A 20,448-nucleotide genomic window follows, 5' to 3' on the forward strand; every position below is an offset into this window, starting at 1 on the left:
GGTATATAAGGGAATGTGTTGACTATTACTTGCTATTGCTATGTGAAATATAGGTGTTTTTCTGTATTTTTGTAGAGTACAGTCGTGAGGCACAAACACTTCCCTTTACTTTGTCAACCAGGTAACCAGCCACAACAAGGAGTGAATCAATATGGGCATCCTTCACACTTCTAAATGAAAAAGATGGAAAGGAGACGTAGTGTTACGTTTGCACTGAAGAACAGAACATTCAAATTTCAATGCACTAGTTATTGCTAGAAAGCAAACTTTAGTTTTCTTCTCTTATTTCAATAATTATTTTTTTGTGCTGCAGTTGATGTGAATATGTAACAAGGTTTTTTGGGGTTTTGATTTCTTTCGCATTTAATTAGATTTAAATGTAGGGATGTGTGGGCCTACTTGAAGAACGTTATTGCAGATTTTATGAATTTGGTGCTTTTTAGGTCCTGTTACTTTTAAAGAGGACAAAGAATGCTGGATTTATTTATTTGTGGGAAACACTTTCTTGTTTTTTTTTTTGTTTTTTTTTTTTTTTAAGAACTGCACTGGACCAAACTACTGAATTGCAAGGCACTTCCAATTTTGGCATAAAAGTTGATTTGTTCATTAAAATGTTCACCTCTTTGTTTGATGGTAGAACAAGTGTTAATTTAAATTGTATTCATTTGACTGTAATTTTCATATGCACTTTATAAAGTTCTTTGTTTAAAGTACCAATTCTCTCTTGCTCTCATTGTGGTAAGAAGGTGCTGAAGTGGGTTTATTGCTTGTATTAGAACCTCTTAAAATTTATATTAAAAGCCACAATGTAATGTTAATAAACCTACTAGAAGTAGCAGTGTATCTTCATATCTGGTCCTTTCAATATAAAGTTCGTTGGTGATCAGTTGAAGGACTACAAAACATAGTAACAAGGACTCACCAGTCAAAATAGGTTTTACTCTGCTCACGTAGGGCAGTCTCCGAGTCCTGGTAAAGCCTGACGGGAGATGACTGTATCTCGATGGGTTCGGTACGAATATCTCATAGAGGGCTCACAAAGAGAGGGTGGAAAGCCGCCAGAGTCTTTCTTGCTGTTTCAGTGTTTCTGTAGCTGACACGTGTGTATACTGAAGTCGCCCTATATGAGTTATTCCTGTTATATATGTCTACTACTACTTACTTTGTATGTTAACTATTTAAAATTCTGGGTTTGATGCTTGATTGCTAGGTGAGTTTCAGTGGTGTAATGCATTATTTATCATCAGCTGAGTGCAAAAATACAAGTAAATTACAAATCAAAATTACTACAAACCATTATTTAAACCTGTTCAAATATGTCCTAATTTTGAGTTAAAAAAAAAAAAAAAGAATAAATTTGTTACTATTTTATGTAATTTAGGAGTCAGTCTACTTGATTTTTTAAATGCTTTCATTTTGAATATGGAACATGCAGGGCATTAAAAATATACATAGGAATATTTTTTTGCTGTTCTGTATTAACTCAGTTTGCTTAATTTGCCATACATGGAGTTTACAGGTGGTGGTGTAATCGGGTGTCCTGCAGGGTGGGGGACAGATGCATTGCACACACCGCAGAGAGCTGCAGAAGGCCGGGCAATGGTGAGTGAGGGAACACCCCCAGCACAGAAATCTCAGGAATTTGTGTCACAGATATCCCATATTACAAGATTATTTCTATATTCTTTACAACAATAGTAGTCATTCAACCTGTACACTGTTATACTTGCCTTATATGATCCCATCCAGGAAGATTTAATAAATACTTAAATTCCGTATGTTTTGATTGTCTTTTAGAATAGTCAGGTAAGTTTTACTTGCATAAATTTCATTTTATTTTTTAACAGAGATTTACTTATCCCTTGTGTCAGAGGTCACTGTTCTTCATAGCAGATGAAGCTATTACAGGTATTACATAGTGAGATTCATGTAATCCAGACAATTTGTGGGTACTCTATCAACACTACGGAAGGAAGGAGCAAGTGAACTGCAAGGAGCATGCACACAGTGAACTGCATGTATGCAATTGATGTCAGGAAATGATCAAGCCAGCACAAAAGTAATCCCAGCTGAGGTTATAGTCTTAAAAATAAATCCCCAAGCTGATTATAATGTGATTAAATGAGGTAGAATCTGCATTTAGCTCTTGGCACTAGAATACTTTCTCACCCCTGAGTATCTTATGGGTTAATCAGCTGCTGCTGAGATGTTAATGCAGGAGGTTCAGCTGCTGTTACTGCATTATCATTGAGGAGTTCTACTGCAGCCTCTTCTTAGAAGTGGTAGATATTATAGGCTGGAAAAGACATGTTACAATTCTTCATTTTTTTTTTTTTAAATATTATTTTAAAGATGTAAAGAGACAGAGCTCACGAGGCGGGGATGGTTGCACTGAACCCTTTGTATATCCAGCAGACTTCCTGCGATGGATAAGGACGGTGCTCTAGCCAAACAGCCATGGCTTCAGCTGTTCAGTCTCTGCTCCTCCCCGCTGAGGATGCGGTGCAGGGTGCAGCAGGCTGCTAGAGCAGCTGGGACTGCAAGTGGCAACACAGACTCTTCCACGATCTCTTCCATGATACATGTATGTCCTGAATTTGCAAATCTGACCCTTCTATCCTGGCATTAATCTCTTAGGAAGAAAATGAGTAAGAAACTCAGAGCTTTACACCTACCTACTGAAATGAGAAAGCAAGATGCTAAATTTACATGCAGACTGATGTAATTGTTTTCTAGTGAGAAATCTTTAAAAGTAATTTTGTGACAACTGGAAAATTATGCCAACCTGGACTGTTACATATGCAGTCTGTATTATTTTTTTTAAACCAGTGTTAAGCAGAGCTTACTCTCTTTTTAAAAATTAGAACAGAATTGTTCTGTAGGTATCTTTCCAAAATTCTACAAAAAGACTATGAAACAGAGGTGTATTATTAAAGATAATTCACTACATGTTTCACCATTGAATATTTATTAAAAAAAAAAAACAAACAAAACAAAACATACTGAATAATCAAACATATGAAGAAGGTAATTTGTATCACAATAAAATCTGCTCTTTGGTTCTCAGATACTCTTGTTTTATGTGATCCATGCTCATGATAGTCATACAAGGTGGGCAATATTAAACTATTAAAAAGTCTATGCTTTTTTGAACATCTCTAGGTACATTTCTAGAAAATAATTTTATTGAATATTCCAAGTTTGTTGGCAGAGCAAAAGTGCCTTATTATTTTTAAGTCCATTTAATCATGAAAGAATCAACGCTAGATGGTAACGCTAGATCTAATTTTCCCCAAGCCCTTTCTCTCTTTTTTGCATGGTCATTGCAGAGTGAATACTGTAAATGTATTTAGGCACTTACATGCCTTTGGCTGCCTTTGATTAAACTTATTCCAAGAATAAACTCAGTCCATCTGTAGACTTTGCTATTCATTCTGTTTTTCTTATCTCAAATGACGTGAATGTACGTTATTGTGAAGTCACTGCCAAGATGGTTCTTCGCCGTGCACTTGTACATGCCAGAATCTGACGGCCGGGGATCCTGGATGACCAGTGTCCCCGGGGGATGAAGCAGTTTGTTCCTGGATGCTTGGCCTTGGTTACCTGTAGAGAGTATCGAGTGGTCAGGTAATTCCCACATAATTTCTGGTTTTGGTATTCCCAGTGCCACGCAGGTGAGTTGAACTGCTGCACCAGGCATCGTATGTACGGTCTGTGGTGGTCTATTTGTAATCCTCGGGGGATAGGCTACAATAATGACAGGAACAGTTATAGATGACTCTCCAGCATTATTATGGGCCTTACACACATAATTCCCTCTGTCGTGAATGGTAGCTTCGCGTATAACTAGAGTGCCATTTTCCAGCAGTATGTATTTCCTATTGATCTGAGGTCGATCCAGCACGTAGCCACCTGGCAGGGTCCATGCTGTGTTTGGTTTGGGACTCCCGTCAGACAGGCAGTGGAGCGATAACGATTCCCCACTAATGCCCTTCACTGGCCCCTTGGGGTGCACCAGAATACTGGGCTTCTGCCCGATTTCCAAGATGATCAGCCTTTCAATGTAGCCAACTTTATTCTTAGCTGCACAGCGATACTTTCCTGCTTTGTCTCTGTTGGGATTGTAGATGGTAAGAGTGCCGTTGCTTCCTGTAAGAAACTGGGAAGTCTTGATCCCCTTGGAAAACCATGTGCCATTAGGCAACATCCAGCTTATTTCAGGTGGAGGGTTTCCATCCACAGAACAATTCAGTATGGTAGCTTTTCCAGGTTTTGCTATTATTTTTTCATTGAATGGATTTTTAAACGTTGGTCGCCTTAGCATTTCCAATACCTCCAGCCGCACCACCAACATACTCTCTCCCCAGTCATTACGCGCCACACAGATGAAATCTGCTGTGTCAGAAGGCCTTAGGTTCCGAATTTCAAGTGTTCCATTTTTGTGTACTACAATCCTACTCCCATAATATGGAGCTGTTAGGAAAATGTTATCGGGCATGATCCACATAATCTGAGGAGGAGGTGTCCCTTCTGCCCTACAGTCGATTTGTTTCTTCGAATGCCTCACTGCTGTCACTTTAATAATTGTTTTGTTCGTGTATAAACCATTTATGATAGGTGGTTTAGCCTCAACATCCAGTTTATACAATTTTGTATCATCCCCTCCAGCATTACGGGCAACACACATGTACTCCCCAGCATCCAGCAGTTTGACTTGACGGACTGACAGGGAACCATTAGCGTGCAGGAAGTATCTGTCTGTCGAGGAGGAGATCATGTCACTGGAAGGTAGCAACCAGAATATTTTTGGCTTGGGTTCTCCAACAACTTCACAGTCCAATAATGCCATATCTCCAGCTTTCACTTTTACGTATGTCTTGTAACTGTGCTTTATCTGAGCAGCTGCCATTACGACAGTGATGTGTATTTTCATTTCATCTCTTCCCAGCGTGTTTTGGGCATAGCAGGTATAATCTCCCTCTTCTGTTATGCCAACTTTGTTGAGATACAGAGTTCCATTGTCAAAGAGGACGTACCTGCGAGACCTGTGTCCGCTGTCATCGGCCAGCATCACGTTATTGATCACTGTCCCATCTGGCAAACTCCAGGATATTTCTGGTGCAGGTGACCCAGAGGCCTTGCAGTCCACTTTGAAATCTTTTCCATATGGTACCAGTTTCTTGAAATACTGTTTCTGGTCAATCTTGGCTGGTTTCATTGTGATGCTGACTTTCATCAGTATCAGATCATCTCCGATTTTGTTTCTTGCAACACACAAATAGTCACCTGCATCCTTTTCAGTAACTGCCTCAATAACCAAGGATCCATTGGGATACACATGGATTCGACTTCCCATTCTGTTGTGGGGAAAGAGGAAACGAATTACAGAACAAAATACTGAAGGTAAATACTGAGCATTGGAAGTGACTTAAAATATTAACTCATTGAACAGAGCGTGGAGTTTTTTCCTTTTCTTTTTTCCTAATTTAATTTCATAAATTAATAAATCACCACGATATATACACTGTATATAAAAAAAGAGACTATTATAAGCAATTTTTAAAGGCACTATTTTTATATTTCCATCTTTCTGCTTTCCTAGACTTCCTTTCTTTACTGAAAATACTTCAGTGTTGAAATATAAATGCTGGTAAAATCAAATTTGGGTGCTAGCAGTGAAGAACAATCCAGGCAAAAGGGTTAGGGTCTTTCAAGTCTCACCAAGTGCATACAGATAGACTAAACTGGTATGCATAGTATTTCTTTACATCCTTGCTAATGCACCTGTGCTTCATGCAATTCACTTCTTCCTGTCACTGCACACTGCTCAGCGCAAGCCTGCGAGGCAGCAGAGGCTGAGAACACAATCAGGCACCAGGAGGACGTGCTGTTGTTTGCCCAGCTGCAGTTTCAGCCAGAAGGGTGTTTGCACAGGAGCCGTGGCCAGTTCATTGCTAACATCTGCCAGGATATTCTAACCAGCCCCAATGTCAGCAATATTGCAGCAGCGTACAGGCTGTCCTAACGGAGCCCCCGTTCCGATTGGTCAGGGCCTCTCTGAAGCACTGTTTGGGTTGATCTACCCTCTTTTGCTTCTTCTACCCTCTTCTAACTTAAAGCTGTTTTCCTTTATCTTATTTTGTTGTTCAGCATTTGGGGATTTAAATTTGAAAAATTGTGATAGTCTGATGCGTAATGCCACACCACGGTATGATACAGAGGCTGTCTCCAAAGGTGCTGTGTCCACGCCGCCCACGTACCCCGTGGGTCGTAACCCGGTGTAGTCGCTGCTTTTGTTACTGCGTGGACGTGCGTGTGCTTGCCGAACTCTGCGTGGGTACGTAAAGCCGCACGATACCGCACTGTGGAAAACCGTTCTGTGAGTGAATGAGCGTGTTGGTGCTTTCCTTGCTATTTGTGGTGCCTAACCTACAGCCTCCGCTGCCGTGACAGGCAGCTGTTACCTAGCATGAAGCCCTTCGTTTCCATAAATCTAAATGTTTGATTGGTATGTATTTAAATGTGTGCATGTTGCCAGTGCCAGTACTTTGAACCGTCTGGGTGTTACGTGAAAGCACTAGCACTAGTCACAATCTGATTTTTATAAATTTAAATTAGTTTCAACAAGCAAATTTTTATTGTGCACCAGATTTATGGTAAAAGTGCACTAAATGTTCTACTTGTGGCTGTCATCAAGTAAACTGAATTACATTAAATTTTGTTAGAAGTAGTGGTATGGAAAGATCTTACCACTGTTTAAAAATGCTCTAATAAATCCTGTTTATAAATGTCAGTTTTTATTAAAGTGCAAACTTTGTTCTATTAAGAATTAAGAATTCATCCTAAAATCACAACAGAATAGAATGACCAAATTTCAGCCAATATAAGACTAAAATCAACTGCCTTAATTCAAATAAGATTTGTATGCATTTTGGTAGGACGTCACCCACTTACAACAAGTTAACAATACGTCACCACAGATATTTCGCCACTGTTAAAAGTTCGAGAGTGAATTTAGTTCACAATGTATTGTTTCAGTGATGTAACAGCCCCTTATATGAGCATTGGAGAAAACAGTGTTTGAATTTTTCAAAGAGATGGGCAACAAAAACGACTCCTACCTGTGCCACTGGTCTACAACTGCCTTGGAAGGTAACCTCCAGATTATCCTGGGCTTTGGCTCCCCGGTCGCTGTGCAGTTCAGAAGCAATTTATCCCCGAAATTCAACCTCGTCATCTCTTGGGAGGCAGCAGCTATTTTTGGAAGTGTATCTCTCTGTTCCACCAGCAGGCTTACCACCCTCCTCTCCGAGCCAGTCGAGCTTGTAGCTATGCACTCGTAGTTCCCGCTGTCGGAAGGGGCGAGGTTGCTGAGGTGGAGGGTGCCATTGGGGAACAGGAACAGCTTGGCGTTTATGAACTGCAGAGGTTTCACCACTGTTCCGTCAAACAGAACCCAGTGGACACTGGGATGAGGATTCCCTTCCACGGTGCAAGGGAAGTTCAGGCTTTCCCCCATCATTCCTGCAATTCGTTGTCTTTTTTCCTCCAGAATAACCGGAGGTGCCGCAATGACCTGCAGTTTTACAGGCAGCATGTCAGTGCCTGCTGGATTTTTGGCCACGCATGTGTAGAGGCCCCTGTCATAAACAGTGACTTCCTCGATAATTAGAGTGCCATCTGGCTGCACGTGAACTTTTTTATTTTCCTTAGAAGAGCTGGAGATGTACGTTTTGTTGGCTAGGACCCACGAGACCGCGGGAGGAGGCCTGCCCTCAGCTTGGCACTTCATTGCCACGGCCTTCCCGGAGTGGGCGGTGAGGAGCCGCGGCCTGCTGCCGGCGATGCGGGGCGGGTAGGCCACCACCGACAGCGTGACCAGGAGCCGCGCCGTGCCCAGCGGGCTGCCCGCGGTGCACAGGTACTGCCCGCGGTCCTGCAGGCCTGCCCGCGCGATGGAGAGCGTGCCGTTGGCAAACACCGTCCGTCTGCCGCCGTCCTGGCTCTCCGCAGCAGGGGGCCCTGCAGAAGTGGGGGGAAACAGCACAGCACATCAGGCCCTCACCGTTCTGCTTCTTTTTCACGCCGCACATTTTCCTTATCCTGGTCTGCTTTGCCCAGATAACCAAGATGATAGTGATAAGAAAGAGAGAAATAATAACATTCTGCATATAAAGTAGAAAGTATTGCTTTTTGCAGTAAAAAAACTTTAAAGTAAAAGCAAAACCTAGTTCCTCAGTAGAGACAAGGTTTGGATAAGGTAGATAAGGCTTTGCACATCCAAAAATATTTTAGCGTGGTTGTAACTTGGCTTTGCATGTTCAAAAATATTTTGCCGTAGTGGTAACGTGATTTGATGGTTTGTTACCGCAGACAGTTTTTTCTATTCATTTGTCTCATTGTTCTGAAATAACAGGTAATAAGCGCAGAATTATCATTAAATATAGATTATATATGTATGCTTAAAATTTACATAAGCAACTGTTTTCATAATTGGTGTTAAGACAAAGTATCATTTTTCTCACTATTTCCAAGTTCATGTTATCACTGATACTTCACAGTGCTCCTAGATGAAGCAATATTTAACTCTGTCCCACAAACCATCTGCCAAATTACAAGATTAGAGCAGAAGGTAAGTTCCAGAGAGGCCTGTCAAGCTTACCTGATGATATCTTGGTCCACTGTATTGTTGGCTGGGGGTTACCAATAGCTTCACAAGGAATAAAAGCATCTGAATTAGCTAGCACGGTAAAAGCAGCTAATTTTCCTCCAATTATTCTGGGCTTTGCAAAATGATTTCTGCTTAAAGGCTGGAAGGACATAGGACTGCTGGTGGTAGTTTCTTGATCTTGCCTCTTGTCAGACCAGACTTTGGCAGAATTGTCCTGGTCCCTACCCCACGGAGGAGCGCACGGAGTAGCGGTCTGGGATGACTTCAGAACAGTCAGGGTGCCGACAGCTAATATTTTGCCTCTCTCTGTGGCTTCGGTAGGTGGCTTCTGCCAGAATCCGATCCCGCCGCTCGGAGGTGAGGAGGCTTCCGCCGCGGGTGCGGGTGGCCTGGCTGCTGCTGGGGCCGGCAGCGGGGCGGGATGCGGAGCGCGGGGGGCAGCGGTGCCTGCGGCGGCTGCAGGAGCTCCGGCACTTGGCTCCGTTCTTCCTGGGAACGTGGGCTGTGCAACGTGGTTTTCTCGGGTGACTTTCTCCTCCGTTTTCAGGCGTGACTGTTCACCTGCCGTTGTGGTGGCTTTGATTTGCTGGGCAGGTTCTGATCCAGCACGAACTGGAGTGGGTTGTGTGCTTGTGGCACTGAATGGCTTTGAAAGCAGTGGTGAGGTTTGGGTTGTTGTGGTGGGGTTCTGAGGAATAAGCCCACTGGGTGGTAACTTAACAGACTGGATGTTCATCCGTGTGCTCGGGGTCGCTGATGTCTGCTTAGCTGCTGTAGGCACGTGCTGAGCTGTATCTGATGTGGTAAGGCTCCATAGCACTGGCATTTCTGTCACTAAGACTGCACTTGCACTCTCAGGGAGAGGTTTTGCAGGTGTAAGACTTGCAGGCGTAGCTGCTGATATAACTGTTGCCACGGCAGGTACGGCTGTATTCCCAGGAGGAATTGCTGCAGTGCTGTGGACCGTGGTCAAGCTTTGTGAAGTGGATGTTTTAGGGGGCCTTTTCCTCCTCTGACCTCTCTTTCTTCCCACTCTGAATGTTTTACTTTTGGTGATTTTGGTGTCACTTCGAGGAGTAACGATAGGTATAACTGTTGGCTTCAAACTTGCTACATCCACTTCTTCGGTTGTGCTAGCTGCAGGACTAGAATAAGAATGCAGCTCTGCGGTGGGAAGATGGTCTCCTGACTTTCCATTGTCATAACGAACGGATTTGTTTAAAGACAGGAAACCACTACTGTGATCCCCACCCACTGAAATGGGCGTAAAGGGCAAAGGAGAAATTTTGGACATAGATAATGCTGCTGTAGTTTTAGGAAGTAAGACTGATACCTCCGTTGATGGAAACACATCCGTCTGGTGTTCTGGTAACTTTTTCAGTACTTCCTTCTGAGTGTCGTTTCCAAAGAGATGTTCCCCAGTCATTTTTCCTCCTTGGGAATTTTTTGATGAGGCTCTAGACTTAGTGTTGGGTGAGACTGATTCAAGAGTAGGAGATATCTTAGTGCTTACTGTGTGTGTAATTTCTGCAGCAACACGAGCTGTGTAGCTTGCTGTTGTTGGTGGTCTGATGCTAAAAGGCTGGACTCTGTAAGTACTTGTCTGAAATGGTGCACTGGTCTCTGATTTCTCTTGAGGGGTATCCTGGGTGCTTTTTGTAAAGAAAGGCGTAGAAGTAGTTCTTTGCCTTGCAGCATGTTCACTGTTCTCTGCCGTGGGGAGTGCTGTGTTTTGAACAACACCTGCTGGGTGCTCTAATGACATGTTCATGGTGGAGGGGGAGGACAGAGGTGCTTCTGGGCTAACTAGGTTGATGGAGCTGCTTAAATTATTTAAGGTAGGTAAGTTTGATGTATATTTTGAAGTCAAGGGGACACCTGGAGCTGTATTTCCTCTGACAGAGCCTTGCTTCCCAAAACGGTACCTGTGCTCTTTCATATTTGGAATACGTCCTGGTCTGACAATTTTTCTCCTACCAGAAATTTTTCTCCTCCTTCCATATTGCTGCTGAGGTGCATGAGTTGTAACACCCTGAATAATTTGAATTTTCTGATGAGTAATGGTATTTGAGCCCAGTGGCAGCTTAGTAATTACTGGTTTCTGGGTGCTATGAAGGTAAACGTGACCAGTTTCAGGATTTGGTTCACTGACTGTTGACACAGATACCTGATGATCTGTTTCGGTAGAAATCTTATTAGTAGACTCTGTAAAAACATGTAGCTTGCCCACTGTATTTTCAGATGTTACAGGTTTACTGGTGTCTGTAACATCTGTCATGGGTGTTGAAGACACAGATGTTAATTGCTGGCTAGGACTTTCTCCAGGAGACACCGATCTTTGCTGAGCACTGAAGCGTGTGGACGTTCTACTTGTTCCATTTGTTACAGTTGATTGTTTTATAACATTTGCTGATATTTGACTTAAAGCACGTCTTTCCCATGAATTTGAATTTGTAATTGTAGGGTTTAGATATGTTTGTGGCCTTCTGCTGTTAGACGGGACAGACTGTGAAGAAGGAGAGGGTAGCGGAGCTACAGCCTCTGCAGCCAGGAGGGAGGCTGTCCCAGCAGGACTGTTACTTGTGGTCATGCTGGGCCCTGCAGATATCACACTTTGTGTTGCTTTCCCCAGAGGAGATGCAGTGGCACTCTCTGTTACTGGTATCATGAATTCTTGTTCTGGAGATGAGAGATCACCAGATGTTTCCTCCTCATCCACAGGTGCTTTTGAAAACTGACGAACTTGAATAGCTGGTTTTATTTCAGCTTCTTGGTTTTCAACAAAAGTCGTGTTCCTCTTTGTTCTTTCCAAAAAGGCTGCCCAGCGCTGCGGATCTACCCTCCTGGCTGAGGAAACAAACTGTCTCCTCTGCCCCCTAAACCTCCTGCCCATTTTGTCCCTGTAGTGGCGGTAGGATGGTTTCCCATAACTGTTCCTTTTATAGGCACTCTGTGTGACCTGGTTTGTAGATGCTGAGGCAGCAGATTCCTGATTAGCTATCAAGGGAGCCAGAGTAGCTGAAGGATTTGTGTGTCTTCTAGCAGAGGCCAGCATTGCGTTTCCAGAGCCATCACTCTCCTCCCATTCTCCAACAGCTACATGCATTTTCTGTGGAGTGGTTTTGTCCTTTTTAACTAGCACTTGGAAAACCAAAAGATCAACGCCATACTGATTGGCTGCAACACACCTAAAATAGCCACTGTCTTGCTCTGTTACCCCGTGTATTCTCAAGGTACCGTTGTCAAAAATGTGTTTGTTTCTGACAGAATGATGAAGAATCTCACGCTCGGGTAACACCCAACTAATAGCAGCATCTGGAACAGCAGCAGCTGTACAGGGAAGGTATAGTGTGCTGCCAACAGATGTAGAAAGGTGGGCTCCATTTACACTACTGTGTTCCACGTAAGGGTCAACCACCGTAATTCTAAATGTGAGAATATCTGCATCATTGTAATTCGTGCCTATGCAGTGATAAAGCCCAGTGTCAAAGGTGTCAGCTGTTCGTAACATAAATGTTCCAGTTTTAACTACTATAATTCTGCCATCCTCACTGATATAAGGGGCTCTCACTTTGCTCCCATCAGCTAATATCCACTCTATTGCAGGAGCTGGATCTCCAGTTGCTTGGCAATCTAGTTCCACGGTCCCCCCAACTAAAACGGTGTGCTGTGTTTGTGTTTTGTTGTCCCTGGAGATGATTGTCCAGTTATTTCTCACCTTTTTTTGGTCAGGACTGGGCAAAATAATCTGGGCATCAGTGAAGTACTGGATGTGCAACGTGTTAAGTGTGGTTGCTGTCCTGTCTAGCTGTAGTGCTACTTTGCTTTGCATGAACCAGGACGGTTCGGCTCTCAGCTCTGCCTCTATATTGGTGTAAAGTTCATCTTTTTCAGAGTAGATTTGTTTATATTGGTAAGCAACAGAAGGCATTTTAGTTGCTAGGGCATTCCTTTCTAGTTTTAGGGGAAAATTACTGTACAGGGCCAGTATGCTCCATAGCTGCTGGATATGCTCATAAGCAATATCGCACACGAGAAATGCTGCGAATGACGTTTTCAGTACTGTGTTGTTGCCATCTTTGTCAAATGAGAGTGGAGACATTTCTTTAGGTTTCTGGATGTTACAAACCAAGTTACCGCGACTTCCTGCTTGGTCAGTCATGTTCAAAACTATGGATCCTATAGGAGCTATGAAGTCCTTGGTAGACACAGAACTGAAATCCCCATCGTCTGGCACTGTGAGGTTTTTAAATTTCAGGGAGTGATGTATGACGGGCTTAGTGCAGGTTAAAGATGCAGAAGGAATAGTGACAAAGTTTCTTCCTTTATAATTTTGGGGGCTAGCACAAACTGGGCATTGCTGACCACCAGAACTTCTCTCTTTTTTGCACTTTACGACATCTGGAGGGAAGAAAAACCCAGTAAGCTTTTGTGATACAATTTTTAGCATTAAGACACACACAGTTACCAACAAGTTGTTCTCTTGAGTGAAATACAAAGTTTGTCCTACAGTAGCCACCAGCCTCTGAGTTTTCTCTCATGAAGCTGCCCGGTGAGCGTTCCTGCTGCCGCCGAGTAAGGTGCCGTTCTGCGGCAGCGGTGTCGCACCGTGCAGGGAGCGCTCTGCTGGGGCACGCGGCCACCGCCTCGTGCCGAGGCTCGAGCAGTTCGGGGGTAACACTGGGCTACCACCTGCAGCTTCTCAGGGCAGAAACAGGAAAAGTCCTCAAGTCCTGTTTCTCATTTTTTTTCTGAAGAATCACATACAATATGTCCTTCACTCCTGTGAGTTACGTAAAATTAAGCTTCCTTATTCCCTGTGGATTTTCCTAGTGCATAGAAGCTTCAGAGTGGCCAAGGAAAATATTTTGTTATGGAAAGCTGTACCTGGGAACAGATTAAGGACACTAGATTCATTTAACCCAGGAAACTGGTGGGCATTAATCTGTTTATCCTAATGACATGCGCCTACAAAAATCTTGTTAACCATCACTCCTGAAAATAATAGAGAGAAGAGCTTAGAAGAATATATATATAAATATATATATTTTCCTGAGGGTGCATGGCACTATCTTAGGAGTTAAAAAAAAAAAAAAAGAGGATAGAAAATAACACTTTAAGTAGAGGGAAAAAAAATAAAAAATTACAGAAGTGCAAAAGAAAATACCAGATTCGTGGCACTGTGCTATAATGGTTACTATACATAATCAGTTAGTGGCAGGCTATAAAAGAGTGACATGTTTCATGTAGCTTCTTATGCTTTACATCTGTTACTTTAGTTTTAATTTGCAGTGATTTTCACGTGATGTGGTACAACTGATAACACATCCAACACACTTTTAAAAGATCAATATGTACATGGTATGAACAAGCCAGTAATTAATGTGAAAACAATTAAAAATAAATCAGATGTAGTTGCATTTCCAGTTTTCCCTGGAAGAATATTTAAATAAAATACAATTGTATTAGAAAGAAGAAGATTCATAGTGGGGTTAAAAAGCATAAACAAAGCCTTCAGCTCACCTGGTCTCTGTTTCGACCATTCTGCAAACCACTGTAGACTGCAATCACAGGACCATGGGTTTCCATGGAGGTAAATACTCTCTAGCTCAGACATGTAGGAAAACATTTCTTGCGGTAGTGAAGTCAATGCATTTTCAGACAAATATATGTGCTTTATGGAGGATATTTTAAATATTTGTACATAGTTCAAGGTGACAAAAGTATCTGGATGAAGCTGCTTAAGTAAATTTCCTTCCAAATGGACCAACCTTAGTGATGTTAGTCCGTAGAAAACGTTGGGATTTACAATTTCAATTTTATTGTGGTCCATATGCAACCGTACCAAGCTCTTCAGACCATAAAAAACATCTTGCTGAAGTACACTGACCTTGTTATAACTCATTTTTAAGACCTGTTGACGAAAAGTAACAAGTGTATGTTATTAACCCATGTTATATTGCTGTAACACTCCTCCTATATAACTTGCTATAAACTCCTAACAAATTTTCATTGATAGTTACCCTGTGAAGTGAAAATACTTCAATGGGTCAGTAATACAAGCGACTGGAAAAAAAAACTTAGTGGGAGAAGGTATTTTTAAATGCAATGTTAGTTGCAAGGACTACAAGGATACTTTCTTGTTCCAACCATCCATCAGGGTGACATTTCTGCAGTCACATTCACAAAACGTAGTGATTAAAAACAAAATAAATCAATGCTTAGTTACTCACCCAAAAAATCTCAATTAAAGCAGTTGTTCCTAGTTTCAGGATTTGTGTCATGTGAGATGTGTACTTGCCAAACCTAAACTCTGAGGTGACATTTTGTTGCTGACAGGTTCAAATTCAGTAACTATGAGATGACCAAATCTGGCATATCGCTCAAGTATTAAATAAGGTACCTAAGACACCCTTTTCATTGTTACTTTTACTGTTAGAATTATACTGTTAGAGTAAGGAATTCTGTATTTTGAAAATTAGTGAAGAAAAAAAGTACAAAATCCAAATAATGTGCAAGTTTATTTGCCAAATATAACACCATTAAAACTATATTTCAGTTAAAGAACAAAACAGGCATCAAATAATAGATTTTTTAAATCTACATGCATATATAATTATAAAACCAAGGAACTGTAGTTCTTTTTAAAATATTAAAATGTTTATATGTAATATATTCAGTAGGAGCCTTTTTTTGATGAAAGATGGAAAGGGACAGGACTACACTGTACTGAAGGGAAAGGGATATCTGAATGGAAAACTATCATCAAAAAAAAAAACAAAATGCAAAAAAACAACTAACTATGACAATAACTGTGACAAATTAACTAAAAACAAGTTTACTACCATAATATAGTACTTGGAGCTCTATAATCTTTCTCATGTGAAAGTCTCAGTTGTGGTTGCCAGTTAAGATACTGTTGACAGACATCTACCAACATCTTCATTACACTTTTTATACCATAACTGAATGTCCACCTGGGAATGAAAGACATTTCCCACTAGGATATTGGCTTTTGCAGGCCCTTATCTTTCACATGGGTACAATTAGAAACAGGAAAGTAAGAGGCAAGAGACAAGGTCTGAGGTCAAGGCAAGAGACAAGAGGCAAGGTCTGCCTCCACAAATTAGTTATGACTGTCAGGTTGTTTAAAGGCCATAATGAAAACTAAGATCAGGTCATCCCCAACATTTATTTCTTACCTGTAATGAATGCAAGTCAGTGAACGCCTTGTCAGGTATTGCACTGATCTCATTGCTGTGCAGCATCAGTAACTCCAGTTTCTCCAGGCCAGCAAAATCTGTTTCAGTCAGTTTAAGCAAGCTGTTGTAACTGTAATGAACATTTCATCCCAGACCTGGGTTTAGTCAGACAGCTAAATTAAAATTAAATTAAACTAAACTAAACTAGACGAATTTTAAAACAAACAAAACAAAAACAATAGAACAACTCTTTGGGTATGTATAAAGGCAGGGAGCACTTCTGATGGCGAAGATGAAACTTTAAATCATACCTTCGTGTTAGCACAAAATTTGGTAACTTGTCCATTGCAGCTTCCTTAAGATTGTATTCAAAGTGGATAGGGTAAATAACTGCAAAAATATGCAGACAAAAATGACGGTTTTGGGTTTCAGTGTAAAAGGGCTTCATGCAATGGTAGAATTTTGCAATACATTGATGCCTCTTTTAATTGAGGGCTTTCCCAACCCTGCAGTACCACAGAGAAGACTATGGACAACAGACAGCTTTCTCTGGGGTCAGAGAACTACATACAACTAAGGGGCCTGGGCCGTGCCCTTCCTCTGCCGGCACCTGAGTAACGATGGCTGAGCCCCGACCGCGGTGCAGGTGGGGTCTGCCGAGTGTCTCGCAGCCCTGCCTTTGTCCTGCTGTCAGGAGATTTGGCTGGACCACGCTGTCCGCTCTTCTCAGTTGTACATCTTGAGTTTCATTTCGACTCCACAGGTCTTCAACAGTGCATGCTACTTGTTCATGTAGACAAAGCCTCTGCCTCCCGTGATCTCAAGGAGCGTATGTACAGCCTGGATAATCTAGGCTGAATTTAAACAGGAAACCAAAAATGAAACACTGAGAGCTCTTTAAGTGAGAGCTCTGCCGCTATAGGAGGTTTGACCATAGGTCACATCTAAATCTAGCCAGCGTGAGTACTGAGAGCGTTGACGCTTCAGTATCCTGGAAGTGGTGTTGTGCAAGCCTTCCAAGTACAGAGCACCTGCTCGTGATGCCTTTGACATCATGACTACCGTCATGCTTACGTGACCCGATGGGAGAACTCGGGGATTCTTCTCATGCTGCAGTCACACCTCCTACGTCCAATGGTAACAAGTGAGTGAGATAGAAGGCCTGTCCGTAGCAGCAATTAACGTATTTCAAATATTTGTCCCACACCTCAGGTGACCCATAGTCATCTAGAGGAATTGGTACTTAGTCTTCATATACAGCACTTTGGGAAAACGTTGACAAATTCAAAGGAGGAAAAAGGCAGACAGGAATCAGGAGCTGAGATCACGTCATATTGCCTAGCAGCAGAGGGGGGGGAAGACTTCCACGTAAAGTTCCTTTTGTACTTTTTGAATACACATACGGACAATTCACAGGTTATGTGCATCAAAAGTGATACCAGGGTCAGTCAAATATTGCTGATTGGTTTTATCATTTGATTGTATGACAGGATACTTGCAGGAAACTACATTAACGGGCCAATTGTACCTGGGTAAAATCTACTCCCTGTTTCTTTTGACCACTTAAAAAACAGAACCATTTTGGAGGCTGAAATATTCAGACAAGCATTATTTCCATAAACTGGATGGATAAAAACATAGAAAATCTGATGTGACTTCAGAAAGTCATATAATCTTAAGTCTCTGAAGATTTTAGCACACACACTGCATTTCTAGCCCCCTGTCTGAGCTCTGAGCTATCTTTTTGCAGTAAGAATTAGCTCAATTTCAAGCTCTTTCAGAGTTCCATGCTAAAAATGCAAGATATTCAGGTAATATAAAAGAATTCATTTAAGTTCCAAGCTTTTTAACGTTCTTGCATCCCCCAAACTTCCACCCAGTGTTGGAACTCTTAGACTTTGCTAGCTCTCATTGCAACCACTTCTGATTAATGCAAAACATCCACCTAAGATTTATTCCTTGCCTTGGCTAATTTGTAGCCCTAAATTTGAAAACTCTTCATAATTATTTGCAAAGTGTTGCAAGGCAACTGGTCAGAATATTTGAAATCTTGGCATTAAACGTACCCCAGGTTGATGCGCTCCACGTTTGGAGGGATGCGTGGTGGGACAGCCGTGAAGTAGCGGAAAGTGCAGTGCACCTCGGTGGGGACGTAGCAGGCACAGAGCCGGGGACAGGCGGTGCTGCTGGGGAGAGCAGCCAGGCAGGCACCGAGGAGGATCTCCAGCCACCAGGGTCTGCGTCTGGGCATTGCTGTCATCCTGCAGAACACTACACCACCATCCTTCACAGCGAAAGGGAGCAAACGGATTCCTACAAGGAAACAAAACACAAGCGTTTACGGTGCTATCTGTGCTGAGCTGCTCGGTTGTAAGCCACGAGCACAAAGTCTGCAACTTAAGAGAAGAAAACAGCCCTCGGAACAGAGCCGCCGCTTCGGTTTCCCCTGGTTTTAGATCTGCAAACCGAAACGAAATATTCGCCGTTTCGAAGAAGCGGCCTCGCGCTTCCGTCGCTTGCTGAGACCGCCCCGTGAGCTGCTGCTTACAGGTGAAGTTCTAACGTCGGAACGGAGAAAAGGGGGACCGTGGCCTTTGGCCGCCGTTACCCCCGGCTCCGGCTATCCGCAGCGCTTACAAATCTGCTAGCAATTTCTCCTCGGGAAGGAACACGTCAGCTCCTTTCTTGCCAGTAATTATTCCAAACAAAATTAACCGATTTCAAAGCCCCGCGCGCGGAGCCGCCGGGGTGCGGGAGCGACCGGCACCGCCCCGCCCCGCCCCGGGCCCCCCGCGCCCCGGCACCGCCCGCGGCCCCTGCCCGGCCCTGCCCGCCCGCCGGGGCCGATACCGGGGCCGATACCGGGGCCGATACCGGGGCCGATACCGGGGCCGTGCCGAGCCGAGCCGGGCCGGGCGGGACCAGCCCAGCCCAGCCCAGCCCAGCCCAGCCCAGCCCAGACCCGCCGCCGCCTGCCGGGGGGCTCCGCCGCGCTGCGGGTGCACGGCCCGGCCCGGCCCGGCCCGGAGGGTGCCCGGTGCCCGCGGGCGGGGTCCCCCCCGGCCCGGCCCGGCCCGGCCGCGGAGCTGCCCCGGGGAGCGGCTGAGCGCTGGGCGCAGAGCGAGCCGCCGGTACCCCGTCTCCGTGCTCCGCCACCTGGGGTGCGGGGCAGCGACACGCTTGGCTGAAGGCGTGGTGCCGTCGCCTTAGAGAAGGTGAAGGCGTGCTTCTCTCACGGCTTCCTAGCTCTCCGCTCTGCTCTCGAGCTGCGAGACTTTTCTGTGGCAGTTTAATAAATTATCATTGCCAGATGATTATATCTTTATGCAACCAGCCTTAGATGAAGTTAAACACGACCCCCCTCACCCAAAGGCAGTTTCTCATCCATCACCTCTTGCACTAAGGTAACGTTTAGGAACTGTGCGGTTACGCAGCTTTCAGGTGGTCCTGGAAGAAGGCACGTGGCTTCCTGCTGTCCTCCCAGCCTCTTACTCCACATTATTCTCCACCACCAACACCCTGCCTGCCAGCAAAATCCACCGATTTTTTCCCAGTACCTGAATTTATCCCAGTAAGGCCCAAATCCTCTTGGCCCTCTTTGCCCCTGATTCTTTTCGGTTTTGTAGTTCCTCTGAGATCAATTGGCTGGAGGTGCAGCGCGTTGCTGGTTGTGTCAACACGGCTGTTGTTCTGTATACTCTGGCCACAAAATGATTTCTGTCTTTGCAGAGCAAACAGCAGCTGGGTTTAGATACCCTGGGTGAGACACACAGATTATCCAACCCTGGCTCAGGATTACATCAGTTCTGTCTGCAGTATACATTTGTTACTCTGTCTCTGTTCCAAATTAGCAAAGTATCAGTCTGGTCGCAGAAAACAAATCCCTTAGCAATGTCACATAAACCCCATGTTCTTTTGCAGAAATACTCTTGTTTATCTGTCCGAAAAGTTATGCCTGAGAAATTACTGCTATTTGATATAGTTGCTAAACTTGCACCAAAAAATTTTATGTAAGGAATAGCTATGTTAGTACACAGCAAAGTCACTACAGTGCAACTCTCTAGATAGGTTTGGACAGACAAACAGCCAGTTGTTGCTTTCTTACAGATAAATATTCAGGCCTTTGCATCAGTTCATAAACAAATCTGACTAAACAATTTCTAACAGTGTCTTGCTACAGTTTTACATATATTCTGCTGTCAGATTAAAAGATAAGACAAAGACTGTTTTCAAGGCATAGCCTGAGATAAGACAAAACCAATGTAATTCACGTAACATAAATGATGCTGGACTGCACTTTTTGTGTGTAAGAAAGTCTGTAAGGAAGGTGACACCTGGCTTCGAAATGAACCTTCAAACAAGATTGTCATTTATGACTTGAACTGAGTAAGACTTTTCAACCCAGATATGTTTACTGAGATTTTTCACTTTCCACAGAATTTGTATTTTCTTGGAGACATATTAACGTTGCTAAATGTTCCAGTTTTCTGTGAGGAAAGCCAAAGCATCTGAAGTCAGCATGAATCTACTTACATCTGCCTTTGTGCCATGGTGCCAAACAGAAGCTGTGGTGTG

General features: G+C 43.4%; 2 protein-coding genes across 20 annotated transcripts in view; one reads left to right on the forward strand and one right to left on the reverse strand.

The window, feature by feature from the left end:
• MED12L (mediator complex subunit 12L) overlaps positions 1–531 on the forward strand; it is a 140,741-nt gene extending 140,210 nt beyond the window's left edge. For all 5 annotated transcript variants that reach the window (XM_080604671.1, XM_080604672.1, XM_080604673.1 and 2 more), the window contains one exon: positions 122–531. In XM_080604671.1, the coding sequence (XP_080460797.1) occupies positions 122–174 (53 nt within the window). In that variant the 3' untranslated portion in view covers positions 175–531. The remainder of the gene's footprint in view (positions 1–121) is intronic.
• IGSF10 (immunoglobulin superfamily member 10) lies at positions 480–20,152 on the reverse strand. Of its 15 annotated transcripts, none has more exons than XM_080604663.1 (7): positions 19,431–20,152; positions 17,940–18,186; positions 15,874–16,003; positions 14,195–14,585; positions 8,663–13,072; positions 7,122–8,022; positions 480–5,357 (listed from the first exon to the last, which is right to left on the reverse strand). In XM_080604663.1, exons 2-7 carry the CDS (start codon positions 18,131–18,133, stop codon positions 3,449–3,451), a joined length of 7,935 nt encoding a protein of 2,644 aa, XP_080460789.1. In that variant the 5' UTR covers positions 18,134–18,186; positions 19,431–20,152; the 3' UTR covers positions 480–3,448. The 15 variants fall into 15 exon arrangements, with proteins under 15 accessions (XP_080460789.1, XP_080460792.1, XP_080460791.1 ...); XM_080604666.1 differs by lacking the exon at positions 19,431–20,152 and adding an exon at positions 19,030–19,405; XM_080604665.1 differs by lacking the exon at positions 19,431–20,152 and adding an exon at positions 19,009–19,067.
• Between the last annotated feature and the right edge of the window lie 296 nt (positions 20,153–20,448).

The sequence above is a fragment of the Anser brachyrhynchus genome, assembly GCF_964034855.1.
Source record: "Anser brachyrhynchus genome assembly, chromosome: 9".
NCBI lineage: Eukaryota > Metazoa > Chordata > Aves > Anseriformes > Anatidae > Anser > Anser brachyrhynchus.

Coding starts and splice junctions, on each gene's coding strand:
- IGSF10 (XM_080604663.1), bottom strand. CDS start 18,133: ATGACAGCAATGCCCAGACGCAGACCCTGGTGGCTGGAGATCCTCCTC. Junction 16,004..17,939: donor GTGGAGCGCATCAACCTGGG/GTACGTTTAATG, acceptor TGTTCATTACAG/TTACAACAGCTTGCTTAAAC. Junction 5,358..7,121: donor GTTGTAGACCAGTGGCACAG/GTAGGAGTCGTT, acceptor TCCCCACAACAG/AATGGGAAGTCGAATCCATG.